Source organism: Microcaecilia unicolor, chromosome 11 (assembly GCF_901765095.1).
Source record: "Microcaecilia unicolor chromosome 11, aMicUni1.1, whole genome shotgun sequence".
NCBI classification, from domain to species: Eukaryota; Metazoa; Chordata; class Amphibia; order Gymnophiona; family Siphonopidae; genus Microcaecilia; species Microcaecilia unicolor.
Window position 1 is genome coordinate 35,157,181 of NC_044041.1, and position 17,192 is coordinate 35,174,372.

Genomic DNA, 17,192 nt, shown 5'->3' on the forward strand with positions numbered 1-17,192 from the left:
GCTGGCAATGGCCATGGCAGCTCCTCTTCTGGCTTGGGCCTGACCACAGAGCTAGAGTTGGGGCTGTGAGCTCTTGTCAGTGCTGTGAAATAGTGTTAAGTGATATGAACAGAATTTCTGAGTTTTCAAATTGGAATGAACTGTAAGTATGTGCACTGCTCATTCTCCCATTTCCTTTGTCACTGTTCTGTGCAGATCATTCATCCTAACTGTAGCACCTATTACCAGTGCCCTTAGTTTCTCATGATGCCTTGGGAAAGACCACAAAATCTGGCCCTTTTCATGAAATTCATTCTTCACTGTGAGAGATCAGTGGGCTGGTGAAAGCTGTGCAGGGACCCCAGGACCGGTCAGCATCAGACCTGACCCCAAGGTGACATGGGGATTCAACATAGTCTTTGTTAGCATCGAAGAGCATCGATGACCAGCTTCAGGCGGTCTGAGAAGCATTAGCATCGATCCCCTTCGATGCTGCCAGGAGCTTTGGGGCACCGAGGGATTTGTTCCCCAAGAATGCCGGGAGGACCACTCCCCCCTCCATACAGGAGGTGTTGATGTGCGGGTCTCCATGCAACTAGGACCAGGCACCTGTCTCGACCCCTGCAGTTCAGCAAGCTGTCTCTGAACAGAAACCCCAGCCTTTCCCAATGGCTTCTCGATGAGTGCATCTGGGCCATGCTCTATGAGCACTTGGCGGGAATTGTACAACAGTTTGCATCAGCATCTGGGTGCCTGCACCAGCCGTGTCTCTTGCTGCTGCAGCCCTGCAAGGCCTTCAGCCTGTGGTGAGGTCTCTGGTGCTGGTGTTAACAGCTGCCCGTGTTGGCACTCAATTGACGTTGGTAGAGGAAGCTTCGGCAGAGTCGAGGATGGAGCCGACACCTCAATGCCCTTTTCAGGGACATTGCTCCTCTGTTTCAAGGCAGGTTCAGTCTCAACCCTCCCATGAGTAATTCTTTGCGGACACCTGTAACAAAACGGGTTTTCAAAACCTGTGAATTGAGGTTGTTAGGCCACATGGCCTCCACTTTCCATGTTATCTCCATGGCACGTCTTCACATGAGAACTACCCAATGGAACCTAGCTTCCCAATGGTGCCAATCCTCGAGGAACCTAGTGGATGTCATCTGAGTAACACCGGAGTTGGTTCAGTCTCTCCTTTAGTGGCCAATTCATTCCAGTTTGACTGTGGGACTTCTGTTCCTCATTCCTCAGCCCTAAAAGGTGCTAACGATGGATGCTTCCAGCCTGGGATGGGAAGCTCATGTGGATGGGCTTCACACCTAGGGTGCTTAGCCGGCTCAGGAATCAGATCTTCAGATCAACCTCCTGGAACTACAGGCAATCTGGAATGCTTTAAAAGCTTTCAGAGATCAGCTGTCTAACCAACCAAATTATACTCATTCAAACAATCAGGTCGCAGTGTACTACACCAACAAGTAAGGGGTACCAGATCTCACCCACTTTGTTAGGAGGCTGTCTAGATGTGGCACTGGGCAGTCCAGCATGGGATGCTCCTCGAGGCCACTTTCCTGGTGGGCAAATCCAACAGCCTGGCCAACAGACTGAGCAGGGTCATGGGACGGCATTAGTGGTCACTCAACATGGGTGTTGCCCGTGAGATCTTCTGAATGTGGGGCACTGTGATAGTCTGTCTGTACAGACAGTTCTGCAGAATTTGTTTGAGGTCTAGAATCCAACTCCACCTCCTAGGCCTGTTTTGTTCTGTTCCAGGCTGCACTCTCACTCAGTTGCATATAGTTTCAGGTTGATAGGTATTTTGCCTCACCATTGCAAGGCCCAATTGACCAGTGGTTATTTTCGGTGAGCCTTGTAGCAAGTGATTCCCACATGTGAGAATATGGTCTGTTGGTCCTCTTAGAAAGCGAAGATAAATACCTGTAGCAGGTATTCTCCAAGGACAGCAGGCCATTCATTCTTGCATACCCTCCCACCTCCGTCAATTCCATGCTATGTTATTGTACTGATAGTCCTGTGCTTTCGCAATGGGCAGGAAGTCAGTCGCTCTTGTGCAGTGGGGATGCTGCACGTGCTCTTAAAGATGTATTAGCTTCTTTAAGCTCTGCACCGGGCAATGTGGATGATGTCACCCACACGTGAGAACGAATGGCTTTCTGTCCTTGGAGAATACCTGCTACATGTAAGCAACTTTGCTTTTAGTGACATGTTAGGAGTTAGCACTGTTAGTGGCTAACAGCGACATATGAAGCTGTCACTAGTGGACATGTGGTTTAGGAAGGGGGTGTGAGGGTTTCATCGATCATTTAGGGTACAAGAATCAAAAAATGTTAAGATAGTAGAAGAGCAGGACTGTTTATCTGCTGCCAGCCCATTCTAACATTTCAGCACCCTGGACAACTGCCCCTGGCTCCTGCTCTGCCCTGCCCTCCTCTCTTCTGAGCACTGATCACTGACACTTAGATCCTTTTTCCTAAAAAAAGAATAAAATATATTATCGGGAATCACATGGGATGTCGGAAACAAATTTTGTTTTATAATATAAAATTTGTATTATTTTATACAGAACTATGCAAATTTTCTACACAGTTACCACAAAATTTTGAAAACCTACCATAAAATTTACTGAGTTTTTTTGAGAATTCGTTGCAGGAAACTGGGCACTGTGCCTTAGCATAAAACTGAAACTCATGAACCGGAGAGTTTATAGGACATTTACAAATGTCCATTTGTTAGAAGGGTCCTAGATGATATTTTTCTGTTTTATGTAGTAAAGTGGGTAATCATATGATCACTGTCTATATGATTTCATAATTTGTGATGCATCAGAGAGAGAATTGAAATGCACTTGGGAAAATGTCTCACAGCATGCTCAGTCTACTCTGCTTTTATACTAGTTTTGTTAAAATTAGTTTATTGTTGCCATGATATCTTTTTCATGGCTGTTATCAGTGATCCTACGTGTCGGGGAGCTTCCCGGGTCTGGTGTTACTACTACTACTACTATTAAACATTTCTATAGCGCTACTAGACTTACGTAGCGCTGTACAAATGAACATGAAAAGACAGTCCCTGCTCAACAGAGCTTACAATCTAAATTGGACAGACGAACAGACAGCTAGGGGTGGGGAAATTGCAGTGGTAGGGGTGATAAGTGAGGGTGTTGAGTAAGAGAGTCATGGTTAGGAGTCGAAAGCAGTAGTTTCAGGCTTTATTTTATATTACCTAGTCCAGAGCTTTCAAAAGGCTTAGTGGTAAAAAGCATTTTCCTAAGGGTTGAAACCTATCTTGGTGCGTTCATAAGTAAGCTGATTTTCCTTGTGACCTATATCCCTTCCTAGGAATGGATGTATATGGTTACTTACTGGCACGTGAAGGTCGACTAGAAGATGTAGAGAACTTAGGTTGTCGCTTATTCAATATTTCGGATCAGCATGCAGAACCATGGGTGGTATCAGGGTAAGTGTCATTGTTTCTTCTTTTACAAATGGTTTCTGGGAGGGTAATACGATGCGAATCTGACAGATCTGTTGTCGTCACGAAGGGGGAGGGGGTGAAAATGTTAATTCAGATGAACTTTTTCCAGTATGCTTTTATATCGGGCTGGCTTTCGTCAGAGAAGACGACATCATGAGAAATAATGCAATGTCGTAGGCAGTCGGTGACTCAGACGTTTGGGGAGGCTAAAGAGGGTGGGGCTAGGATGGGGTGGGATGTGGCAAGGCAAGTTCAATTCTTTGGGGTGGGGTGATTACACCTATTTTTTTGACTAGCTTTTAGAGGCCAAAATCACTTTCCTCAGGTCGGGTTTTGGCTCCTGAAAGTGAATCAGAAATATATCGAATTAGTCCATTGAAAAGATATCACCTTATTTTCTGTTTTATTTATTAATCTTTAAACTGGACTAACTGTGCTGCAACACTGCTTCATCCTAAATAAACAGTTAAATTCTTTTCTCTACCGTTGTTGTCTGGCCACTTTTCTTTCTAATTGTGTAGGTTTCAGTCTCTAGTTACTGCTTTCCTGTCTTCTCTTAGATCTCTTTCCAGGATGTCCTTGTTTGTTTGTTATTCTTCTCTCTCCCCCTTCACTTCCTCCACTACATCCATCTCTGACGCTGATCTTTTTCTTTCAGCGTTCTTCTATTTTTCTGCTGCATCTACCAGATTTTTCCCTCACCCAGCCCCCCCCCCCCATTCCTCTTCTTATTCCCCAGTCTTCAATTTACTTTTCTGTCTCTCTTGACCTGCCAATCGGCATTGCCCATGTCTCCCTCTTTCCCCCCTCCAGCATTACCCCATCTGTCTCTGCTCCCCATCTGGCATTACCATCTCTTTTCTCCCCTATCCGCATTACCCCATTCTCTCTGTGTGTCTGTTCTCCCCATTCAGCATTACCCTGTTTCTCTTTCTCTTTCTCTTCTCCCTCATCCTGCATTTCCCCATCTCTTTCTCTGTCTATTCTCTCCATCCACCACTACCCCATTCTCTCTCCCATCCAGCATTACCCCTTTTTCTTTCTCTCTCTCTCTCGCTATCGATTCTCGCCCATCCAGAATTACCCAGTGTTCTATTTTTCTCTCTTTCTCTGCTCCCTCCCTCCAATCCAGCATCACCTGCTTTCGATCTCTCCCTCTTACAGCCTTCCTCAGTTGGGACAGGCTGGAAGCAGTAGCAAAAGCAATGTGAAGACATACGGGACCAGTTTTCCTGCATGCACCTCTACTATCTCTACCGGTCACACCCCTCCGATGCAGGAAGTTTGTATCAAGAGGGCTTGACTTTCAGAGCTAGCAGCGGCACGGAGGAAACTGGTACTGCATATCTTCACATTGCTTTTGCCAGTGTGCTGCCACAGACCTTGGAAGAGACTGGGCTATGTATTGGTGGCAGTGGGAGGTGAACTGGGAAAAGTCACAGTTGGGGCTGGGGAAGCTAAGCCTCTCCAAGCCTCTTATAACGGGTGCCTATGTGCAGTGTAATAGTGACTGAGCCCGGGGGGGGGGGGGGGGGGGATTTTACAGGCAAATCCAAACTCGGGGTCAGGAAATAATTGTTTACATTTTCCAGGGTAAATATCTGCATTTACTAAAGAGCAAATGCATGGAAATGAAGCCCTGAAACCCTTTGGAGGAGGGGAGAGCAGGAGCCTCAATGGGATGTTTAGTTTTGATTCTATTATTTATAAATAAGTTGATGGTTACTGTACCTCCAGAGAGAAGGGTTCAAAGAGGGCTCTTTACACATTCCCCTCAGAGTTGTGAACAGTATGTATCCACCTTTTATTTTTCTCTCCCTTTCTGTCTAGATGTCACAGTTTTTACAGTAAACGATATTCCCGTGCATTGTATTTGGGTGCCAAAGCCATTCAGCTCAACAGCAACAGCGTTCAGGCCTTGCTGCTGAAGGGAGCTGCACTGCGAAATATGGGGAGAGTCCAGGAAGCAATAATCCACTTTCGAGAAGCAATACGTCTTGCGCCCTGCAGGCTGGATTGTTACGAAGGCAAGTTCAAGAACCGAGCAGATCTTCCCAGTGGTCTTCTGTGTAGAACTGGTGGTATGTCTGGTGGCATTGTGAAAGCCAAATGAATTCCTGGCTCAGATTAGTGACTTTAGGAAATGCCAAGTGCTTATGATTACTTTTCTGCTCCTTTAATAAGGAACATATAACAGTTGAAACGAAAAATATCCCCAGGGTTAATGATGGTAACATTCTGTAGCACCAGCCCAGTGCATATGGTCATTGGAAGATGGAGTTTTGATTCCCAAGCACCCCTTTTTGACGCCTCCTCAGGCCACGACCGGAGATACCGCCAAGGCAGTGCTTACAGTACACAGGGGAAGGGAATCTCAGTCTACCACACAGTGGTTAAACCTTGTGTCCGGGCTCAGGATTCACATATACCGGACGCTGGATTAAGCAGTGGTCAGGAGCTCACTGAAAGATTTTCAGTCTGCTGATTTAGCAAAATTGAGGAGGTTGAACTGCAGTCCTGGAGGGCCACAAACCAGTCAGGTTTTCAGCATATTCCTAATAAATATGCAGATGTGTTTCATGCATATTCATTGCTCCAGGATTACAGTTTGACACAGGGCCGCCGAGGGGGTGGGGACAGGGGGGACAAAATTCCCGGGGCCCGGGCCTCCAAGGGGGGCCCGGCGCCACAGTCCCACCGCCACCGGGCCCCTTCCACCCGAACCCCCGCCAGTAGAAGTGCTGTCTTCCGACTCTGGCGTGCGCGGCCCACACAGACGCGCTCCTCTCAACTGATCTTCGCTGTACTCTGCAGGGCTTCTGTGCATCTGATGTCCTGCACGTCAGACGCACAGAAGCCCTGCAGAGTACAGCGAAGATCAGCTGAGCAGAGCGCGTCTGTGTGGGCCGTTCACGCCGGAGTCGGAAGACAGCACTTCTGCTGGCAGGGGTTCGGGTGGAAGGGGCCTGGCCCGGTGGCGGAGGCGGGTGGGACTGTGGCGCCAGGCCCCCCTCGGGGGGGGGGGGCGGCGACAACCTGGGGGGGTGTCAGTGGGGGTGGGGCTCGGGGGCGGCCTTGTCCCGGGCCCGGCCCAGTCTCTCGGCGGCCCTGGTTTGACATCTGTGAATGGGAGAGGATTATAAAATAGACACTCAGGTAACTATTCAGAACAACAACAAAAAAAAAGGCTTATGGTGCAGTAGCCCAACACAGACTGGTTCTGATTGAGCTGGACAGGTAGGCTGAAATGACTGGGCTAAAAACACTATGTTCACAAAGTGGCAGCAATGCCTAGCAAATAACATAAGAACAGGACTAGGAGAGAGAAAAGGATGGTGAATAACTGCACAATTCCTCTTGTGAAATGGGAATTTCACAAGTAATTCTGTTACTGTGCAAGGTAATTTGCTGTGCATTTTGTCTTTACTAGGCCTTATTGAATGCTATTTGGCTTCTAACAGTATTCGAGAAGCGATGGTAATGGCCAACAACGTTTATAAGACGCTGGGAGCAAATGCACAGACCTTGACGCTTTTGGCAACAGTTTGCCTGGAAGATCCGGTCACCCAGGAGAAAGCAAAGACCCTCTTAGACAAGGCTCTGCTGCAGAGGCCCGACTACATCAAGGCCGTGGTGAAGAAAGCTGAGCTCCTCAGTAGGTTTCCCTGATTCTCTTTAAAATTCCCTACCATGTCTGTCAAATTCCTCTGAATGTCTTTACTGTAGAATTGGTATTTTTCCAGTAATGTTTTGCATTTAGTCCTATATGCTTTTGTCTTTGTAAGTACTGATACAATATTCAATAACCCAGCTCAAAAATATTTAGCAGTTAAATGGAATTTCACTTCCACCTGAATTTTTAGGAGCTTCTTTTTTTAAAGCAGGAAAAATCAGTGTGAAACAGCTAGTTCCTTCAAGGGAAACTATTTTATTGGTCGCTGTGGTGCTTTGGATTTTCATGTCCCTAAGAGTTTTGTTGGGATGCCCTATCTTCCCTGTTTTGGTGATCTCTTTTAAAGATACCTTGTTCCGAACCATGTGTTTCTGAGTGACTGTCGGCCTTCCCCCAGTTTCTAGTTTAAAAGCTGCTCTATCCTCTTGTAAATGTTGATGCCAGCAGGGTGGTTCCACCCTGGTTAAGGTGGAGCCCTTCTTTCTGGAATAGGCTCCCCCCGTTCCCAGAATGTTACCCAGTTCCTAACAAATTTAAAACCTGCGGCCTTGCACCATTGTCTCATCCAAGCTTTGAGACTCCAGAGCTCTGCTTGTCTCTTGGAACAGGGAGCACTTTTGAAAATGCTACACTGGAGGTTCTGGATTTGAGCTTTCTACCTAAGAGTCTAAATTTGTGTTCCAGAACCTCCCTCCCTCATTTTCCTATGTCATTGGTACACAGATGTACCAAAACAGCAGGTTTCGTCCCAGCACTGTCTAAAATCATATCTAGGTTCACCGTGTTTGCACTGAGGCTTCTTGTGCCTATTAGCTGTGCTTTATACTGATACTATAGTACCTGTAAAATAACCCCCTTAAATGGTAGCCTATGGAACTGTTAACATGCTAAGAAAAAACTATTCCTTAAACTCCTTTGCTAAATGAGCCAAGTAACTTAAAATAAAGTTTCTAAGGTTACCTATTTAATTCTAAGTCTACCTTTTCCCAAGTTTAAGAAAATTTCACCAGCAAATTCTTACTACTAATGATCTCTCCCTCTCTGGATCTCTTCTCAGCACCTTTTCTGGACTGAGGGGACCTGAGCCCTGCTTTACTTATGTGTTTGTGCTTCCTTGGTGATTCACACTGCAATCAGTGTGCCACTAGGGCCCTTTGAACTTTTTTTCTTTAATCGGTCACTGTAGTTTGATTGATGAATAACTGAAAACTGTGTTTATCTTGCTGCCAGTGATCGCTCCCTCTCTGGAAATCCTCTCACAGCTCAAGCAATTCAAGTTAAGATCATTGAAACATTGTGCTACAACAATGGCAAACTCCAAAACAGAATTCCAAATGCATACCTCCCAATTTTTAGGAAACTTTTGTTCAGTGTCCATTCCAATTACCCCCCTCCCCCTCCCTAAACAAACAAAAGAATTCAGGGTCATACCTGTTTTTGATCTGGCTTCTCGATTCAAAGACAGTTTGTCAAGGCCTGATATAATGGTTGCACTTTATGCTTTGCACTTCAGATTTAAGAAAGACTAAAAATTTTGCTGGGTTCTGTGTGTAGCGAGAGGTGAACTAGTTTCTGTTGGATTAGTGTATCAAACCTATCATAGCATCTTCTTCCAGGTCGGGAACAAAAGTATGAAGATGGCATCGCTTTATTGCGGACTTCTCTAGCAGATCAGAGCGACTGTGTCTTGCATAGAATGCTGGGCGATTTCTTGGTTGCGGTCAACGAGTACCAGGAAGCCATGGATCAGTACAGCATTGCGCTAAGGTGAGAGCCAGGATCCTCCCAGAAAATGATTTAAAGAAGTAATGTAGAAACAAATTGGCAGCTGACATATTTCATCTTATAAATAGTGATTTGTTTATTCCAGGGCTTTTACTTCAGAAAGGAAAATAAGGGACTTAGGCATTTGTAGAAAGATATTTATTAGGGATGCAGATATATTGGGTTAATAACGCAGTCAGGCCCTGATGCTCAAAACTAATGCAGGCTCTAGAGGCCATTGGTGCCGGTCGAGCAACTGCATTTGCAAGCGATCTGAGGGAAACAATGTGGGGAAACAACACGCACACTGAAGAAAGCATAATGAGCATGCAAATATACTCAAAATGATGCAGATGAGGTCATTTCCTATTACCCTCTAATGCACAGCGAACAACGCTGCTAACAAGGGTGCCCTAAAAACTCTACACCAACTTGGAGCTGGTGTTATGGGGTTTGTGCGTATATTTGTGTGCTTGAGTAGCCCGAAAGGCTTGGTGTTTTCATTTTTATCTCCATGCTGAACCGGTAGCAGTGCTGACTGGAAAACCCAACTTACTCAAAGGACAGGCTTCATGGGAGCTGTTGACTTGGCCGTCGGGGTGGATCTGCAGATGAAAGCCAATGCCCACCGTGCAGTAGAGGCTCCTCTGAAGATTGCTGCGGCTCTCTGATCTGCCGCCTGGTCTCGCCGCTGTGACGGAGGCAACTGGCAGCTCTACCTCCTGCCTCTGATGTTTACGCTGCCCAGACTGTGCATTAGTCCAGGAGCTTAGCTTATGGAGCAGCTTTTGTGCTCATGCCTCAGGCACCATCCTTCCCCTTGCTTCCAAACAACTTCCTAATGCTCAACGCTAACAGTGCGCCTACATTTGCATCTCATTACAAATGAGCATTAGGGATTTGTTCAGACGTGCACTTGTTTTGAGCATCGGTGCCTCAATGCGCTAAAATTTTTAAATACGTTAATACTTGCATCACCTGTCTCTCTTCCCCAGCCACTCACTCAGCAGCACCATCTAACCATGGTTGTTTGTCTCCCTGTCCTCCCCACACCTCCTTGTTTACGTACATGGCCGGGCTGGTGCTTCTCCTGGTTTGCACAGCTGATAACGCTTCCTGTTTCCTGAACCAGCAGAGCCAGTGGTAGCGTGTACAAGGCAGTCTCCCCATGTCAGCCTGCTTTTTGGTGTTGCTGCTGTCCTGTGGCTGTGCAAACTGAGAAGCAGCAGCCTGGCCATGTGAGTAACGAGGGTGGGGAGGAAAGTGAAACACACAGCCATGCTTGGATGGTGGCGGTGATGAGGAGAGAGGTAGAGATGATGTCATACTGGATGGGTGGGGTGCAGGGGGAAGAGACAGGGCCATGCTGGATGACGGTGGTGATTGTAGGAAAGATGGGGCAATGCTGAATGGTGGTAGTGATGATGAGAGATGGGGAGATGGAATGATGCTAGATGGGGGCAAAGAGAGACAGAGGTGAGGTGATACAAGATGATGGTGGTATGTAGGGAGAGAGAGATGAAGCGATACTGGACAGTGGAGGGGGGGGGGAGAGAAGGGTAAGAAGCTCTAGAATTTGGTAAATTGTAAATATTATTATATGTTCTATAAATATATCTCAGATCACATCAGCTATATACCATAATCCAGTGGCTTAAATGTGTTTGTCATATTTTCTTTAAAAATGTCTTGATAGTTAACTGTCCAAAATAGCTCATATATTAATTGCAATTGTAAAAGTACAAAATAGCTCCTATGTTAATCGCAATTGCAATAGTAAAGTATGATTAATCATGATTATTTATTTATTTGTTGAATTTACAAGTACAGCCTTAGTATTAAGAAATATGTTTTGTTTTCTTGACAAATTACCAGTGCATTCCTAGAAAAGAGAGAGAGTTGTATGATTGAAAAGATATTTATAAACTTAGAGCAAGATTTAACTGTTGGACAAACATTGAAGAATTAACATGCACAAAGCTGGCAAATCAGTTGCTTTGCACATTTTGAAATAGCTGAAAGGTTAGAGTTGCTGCTATTTCTGAAAACGAAAATATCAACTGAAAAGAAACCCTCCTGCAAACAAAAATGTGTACAGAAAGGGCTGAGCACCTTCTTTAGTCTGATTCTTAAATTTAGAATTTTTGGTCAAAACACAGACTCCAGGAGTCCTCTGCAGCTTTTGTTTGATTAAGCCAGTATATGACCTTTTTGCACTAAGATCCAAGGACGAGGTTTAAACTGTGAGGTAAGAATGCTTCCATCTGGTCCTTTTAGTTAAGGCGGAGAACTTGTACATCATAGGGTCAACATCTTGCTGTCCTGACCCCTGCTAAGGCCACACCAATGTGATTAGCACTGCCAAAAAAAAAAAAAAAAGAAGGATTAAATCTGCATTGAAACTAATCCATAAACCTTTTACAGAAGGTACCACAGCCATTTTTCTCATCCAACTTTTTTATTTTATTTTTTTGCAGGAGAAATTTCAGGAAATTATTATTTTTTTTTTTGGCAAAAGCTGTGCTGTTTAAGAATTAATCATATTTTTTTAGGGGGGGGAGGGGGTCAGTCACCCTGCTTTTTCTCTTCAAACAGGAGGTAGGGGAACGGTGAGGAATGAGCTTGGAAGCTGGGAGATGGAATAAGGGTGGAAGGTGAAAAAAGGCCGCCTGGCAAGTCATATCTCTTTTATTGTTTTTGTAGTTTGGATCCTAATGACCAGAAGTCATTGGAGGGGATGCAGAAAATGGAAAAGGAAGAGAGTCCAACGGATGCCACCCAGGAGGAGGACGTGGATGACATGGAGGGGAGCGGGGAAGAGGGGGACTTGGAGGGCAGCGATAGCGAGGCAGCTCAATGGGCTGATCAGGAGCAGTGGTTCGGCATGCAGTGACAATTGAGCAAAGATTGCCCAAGAAGGAGCAGTGCTCAGCGGCCTACTCAGAGTTCGGGTTGCTGGATTAGGGCGCCCTCTGAATGTTTTCGCAGTCACAGCTGGTACTGAGGCAGGAGAGTTGAGACTGAGACACCTGGGCAGAACTCAGGACTCGCTGGTGAATCATTCCCACAGTGAGCAAAGAACTGTGAATGAGCTCTTGGAATCATTGTTATGAGACTCCATTTCTGTTTGTCGTTTCTCTTCCCCTGTGTCCTTTCATTTGGAATCCTGAGGACCAGAAGATATTCTCCATTTGGCCCCGAGTGGGGCCTGTGTATTGGTGTGCTTTTGTTTTGTTTTTAATGTGTTTGTAGTCTCATGGAAGGATATTTTCTACTGAACCACATATATGCTTCCTGATACCTTGTAGGAATCTGGAACTGTATGAGATTTGCATGTTTCTGTGCGTACAGTACACACAATGCCCTGAATCAATGTCTAAAGTCAGAGCGGTCCTAAGAATATCTGATTTCTGGAATTCTTTTCAGCGTGCTAATCAGTATTGTGCACGTGGAAAAAAAAATGGGACGTTAAGTTCTCATTTATGTGTTTACATTAACAATGTATGTACAAAGTGCACAAATACCTGTATTCTCTGGGAAAACCTCTATATAAAATAAAATTATGTTCAATTTCTTTTCTGTAAGCGAGAAAGATAGAATGTGGAAATTTTTGAGGTGGTGTGTTGGGGTATGTGGGGCAAAGGGCAACTATTCACACTAGTAAAGTCATGTGCTGTGTAAGCCCAGGTCCCGGGAAGGTCTTGGATGTGTCCTGTAGCTGCATTTTTCCATAAGCCAAGCTGAACTTACAGACCTTGCCTGCCTGCACTGTATATCAGGTTTTGTTAATGCAAGCTGTAGATCTGCCTCATTCACACCCCCCCCCCCTCTCCCATTTCCCATCAGCAGCCATGTCTGATGTGCCCATACAGAAGTTCAAAACTGGACCTCCTCAGGGTTTTTCTCAGCTTGTGGTTCCTGGGATTCGAGCATGATGTAACTTTCCTGTTGAAACAAAGATGAGGAAGTCCTTGGGTACCACTTCTTTAGTGCGTGTTTGCTTTCTGGGCGCCATGTTTTGACATTGCGCCATCGAAAAGCTGGCCTGGAGAAAACAAGGGCATTCCATAGGAATGGAAGTGAGTAAGTCTGACCTTTGTTGCTGAAGTACCTGAAGTATGTAGAAAGTGTCGCACAGCCAGCCTTCAGGCTTGGTACAAATTACCCTGGATTTAATTGTCTTACTATAAACTATTTGCAGTGGGTGATATAATCCAAGAAGGGTTTGAGATAAGCAGAATAAAATCCTCTTGGGAGTGTTGGGTGGTTCAGATAACTTCACTCTGAAATTAGGAATAGACACTCGTTTGAAATGACATAGGAAAAGTTTACAGCATTTCCCATGTTGGTGAACAAAAACGAGCAGAAAAAGGCAACATTTTGTGTGTGTTAGGGTGCTCTCTTCATCATGAATAATATGCACTAGCAACAGCACACAATTTGTGAACAGTGCATACTCTTTCCCAGTAGTGCATTGAAAGCATGTGCATGCTATCTGCAAAGAGTTCTTGCACTTTTTGAAAGTGTGTGCACTGTTTTCAATGACATCGCGAAAAAAAAAAAAGAAAACATGGGAAATGATATGACAGATGAAAAGCAGGAACCAGAGAACAGCTGCACATTAAGTACAGTGCAAATGTAGCTTCACGTATTAAACTTGATACTCCAATTTATAATTCTGAAGCAAATTTAATATACAATCTTTATCTGTATAAATATTCCACTACAGTGCAGACAACTGACATGGACCATGTTTCGTCTCTGCTTCAGGGTGGGTCAGCTTGAGAATGAAAAGTCACTATGGAAAGAAATATGCTGATGACCCACCCTGAAGCAGAGACAAAACGTGGTCCTTGTTGGTGGTCTGCATGATTGTAGTGGAATGTTTATACAGATGAAGACTGGCTATTAAATGTGCTTCAGAATTATAAATTGGAGTATCAAATTTTGAGTTTAACACTTGAAGCTACACCAGCGCTGGGCTATTTGCTTACACATGTTGTGGTTTCCCCTGCTTGAGATTCACTTCCTTTTTAATTTGATTCCTTAAGTACAGTATGGCATCTGTATTAGGGATTGTATGAATGGAACCATTTCTAAAACAGAAGAGAGGTTTGCATCCAGTTGTTAAAATTAAGATGCCACTATTGTATGTTCTGTAAATAGCTCCGTTTAAAGATCTAGGTCTAAGGCTATTAAACATGTCACTTTAAATGTGTGTCACTTTAAAGCCATGAGGGTTGAATGAAAAGTAATGCCTCCATAGTCTTTCATTTAAATGAGGATATTATAATGAACAAACATTTCAAAATAGTACTTCCGACTTTGCTTTTATTGTATGTATTTACTTTTCCACATAGTTGCCACCATTCACCTCACATTTCTGCTAACGATGGACAAGTTTTTGAAAGCTCCTTAAGAACTACACATCTTGTCTCATCAACGAGTTGCTCACAGTTCTCTCCACCTCTTCATTTGAGTCAAAACAGAGGGCCCAGAAGGAATTTCTTCCATTTTGGAAAAAGATGGAACTCACATAGTGCTAAGTCTGGGCTGTATTGCAGATGGGGGTAAGACTGAGACCCATCTTTGCAATTGCCTTTGTTGTTGTTTTGTACTGTGTGAGGCCTACCAATGTCATGTTGCAACAAAATATCCTCCTTGTGTTTCCAAACTTTTTTCAGTAGTTCATTCAACGTTTTCAGGGTTGCAATGTACTGGATCTCTTAGTGAACCTATACAACAGCAGCACCATCCATGTCCAAAAAGACTGGAACTATGGTTTTTCCTGTGGAAGGTTGATAAACCCTTCAAATGCTATTCCATGGTTTGGCGCTTTGTTTCTGGCTCATAAGGCTGAGCCCATGTTTCATCTGTTGTAGCAATCTTGTGAAGAAATTCCTCACTTTCATTCTTGGATCGGGACAGCACTTGCTGACAGATATCAAGTCTCTAAGCTTTCATTAGTCAGCATGTGAGGAAACCATCTTGCACAAACCTTTTGATACTCGAACATATCAATAATGGAATCAGCACAGTTCTATGAAATACCAAGTGTGTTAAGCAAGTTCCCTTTGATCCTCTGCTGGCCTTTTATGAGTTTTGTCAACTTTTCTCATATGTGACTCAGCTGTTGCTCTCAATGGCTTATCCATTTTGTTTTTGATCAAACAAATCATCCCGTCCTGGTCTACAGTCTACATTTTGTGGCCTGGTGCTGCACAGTGCTTGCATCAACACATTCATTATAAACACCTTTGTTCTGAATTTCAAGTGGAGTAACTCCTTCACCAGTCAAATTCTATCACAGTATTTTATTTTTTGTTACTTTTGTACACCGCGCTTTCCCACTCTTGGCATGCTCAATGCGGCTTACATATACAGGTACTTATTTGTACCTGGGGCAATGGAAGGTTACGTGACTTCCCCAGAGTCACAAGGAGCTGCCCGTGCCTGAAGTGGGAATTGAACTCAGTTCCCCAGGACCAGAGTCCACCACCCTAACCACTAGGCCACTCCTCCACTCCATTGCTTAACTTGTTCACTGCATGCTTCCAGTTTTCAAGCAATAGCAAAACAGCCTCTTACTAAGCGAGGTGCAGAAAGAGAATTTAAAGAACAAGTGTTGCCATTTATTAATGAATTACGGAGGTGGAGGCATTACTTTTCATTCAATCCTCATAGAGTCTATTACCTTTAAAATGCACAGCAAATCTATAGACCCTAAGTACCCAAAATGCACATCTTAGAAAGAAATGTTCACTTTTTTTTTGCTTGCTGCCTTTCATAAGCAGAATAAATTATATATATAAATATGGATTTGCATGGCCTTAAAAGTGCTGAAACTTGTGATTTGCTTCTTTCCTCCAAAAGCTTGGTCCCTGCTTCAAGAATTTGCCATGCACAGCTACAGGGATAGACCAGAAATCTTGCAATTATGTATCAGATTCCAACTGCTGTATCTTTTTCAAGTGGTTTGCCAGCCCTAATAATGTAATGTTTATATTATTATAGCACAGTAAACTAAACAGAGGCACTACATAAGTAATGCCACACTGGGAAAAGACCAAGGGTCTATCGAGCCCAGCATCCTGTCCACGACAGCGGCCAATCCAGGCCAAGGGCACCTGGCAAGCTTCCCAAACGTACAAACATTCTATACATGTTATTCCTGGAATTGTGGATTTTCCCAAGTCCATTTAGTAGCAGTTTATGGACTCCCTCGCCAGCACCGGCGAAGCTCCCTCCGCCGACGTCGTCGGGGAGTCTGCCTGGGAGGCGGCCGTAGTCGTCACCGGAGACCTCACCCCGGGCAAGGGGCCAGCCGTCGCCTCACTCGACGGTACCGGTGGCGCAAGCACCCCTGGTACCGGAGGAGAAGGGCGCAACAGCTCTCCCAGAATCTCTGGAAGAACGGCCCGGAGACTCTCGTGCAAAGCGGCTGTGGAAAAAGACTGAGAAGCCGATGCAGGTGTCGAGGTCAGAGTCTGTTCTGGGCGTGGAGGCGGTTCTGGGCTGTCCAAGGGGGAGCGCATCGACACCTCCTGAACAGAGGGTGAGCGGTCCTCCCGGTGCCGATGCCTACTGGGTGCCGACTGCCTCGGCGACCCAGAGCTCTCGGTACCGAGACAGGAAGGAGACTGGTGACGATGCTTCTTTGACTTCTTCAAGCAAAGCATGTCACCGGAGCTTCCCGGTACTGACGAGGAGGACGTAGAATCCAACCGTCGCTTCCTTGGGGCCGAGGCCGAAGAAGGTTGATCTCGGGGGGGGGGGGGGGGGGGGAGGCTGTACCGCAGGAGCCCTCAGGGCAGGGGGAGACCCACCCGAAGGCTCACTGCCACCAGCAGGGGAATGGACAGCCCTCACCTGCACTCCAAACGAAGCACCACCATCCGACGACATCAGCAATAGCGGAGGCCCCGGTACCACCGACGTCGACGCAGCCTTTCGATGTCTCGGTACCGACGATGCAGGAGGTAGAAGCCTCGATGCAGTCGATGCCGAGGTCGAAGACTTCGATGCTGTCGACGTCGATGCACTCGATGCGTCCCGTGCTGTTGTCGTCGAAGAGCCCGAGAACAATGCATTCCACTGGGCCAATCTCGCTACCTGAGTCCTCTTTTTCAAAAGAACACAAAGACTGCAGGCCTGCGGGCGGTGCCCAGCCCCCAGACACTGAAGACACGAAGCGTGCCTATCAGTGAGCGAGATTACCCGGGCGCACTGGGTGCACTTCTTGAAGCCGCTGGAAGACTTCGATGACATGGGTGGAAAAATCACGCTGGCGAAATCAAAA

The 17,192-nt window shown here is 45.4% G+C and overlaps 1 protein-coding gene across 1 annotated transcript in view; it reads left to right on the plus strand.

Moving 5' to 3' along the window:
- The window catches only part of ANAPC7 (anaphase promoting complex subunit 7), a 32,637-nt gene extending 20,170 nt beyond the window's left edge, over positions 1 to 12,467 (plus strand). The window contains exons 7-11 of the mRNA XM_030218255.1: positions 3,321 to 3,438; positions 5,287 to 5,483; positions 6,887 to 7,111; positions 8,746 to 8,896; positions 11,597 to 12,467. Coding sequence (XP_030074115.1) covers positions 3,321 to 3,438; positions 5,287 to 5,483; positions 6,887 to 7,111; positions 8,746 to 8,896; positions 11,597 to 11,786 — 881 coding nt within the window. The 3' untranslated portion in view covers positions 11,787 to 12,467. The remainder of the gene's footprint in view (positions 1 to 3,320; positions 3,439 to 5,286; positions 5,484 to 6,886; positions 7,112 to 8,745; positions 8,897 to 11,596) is intronic.
- The last annotated feature ends 4,725 nt before the right edge of the window (positions 12,468 to 17,192 follow it).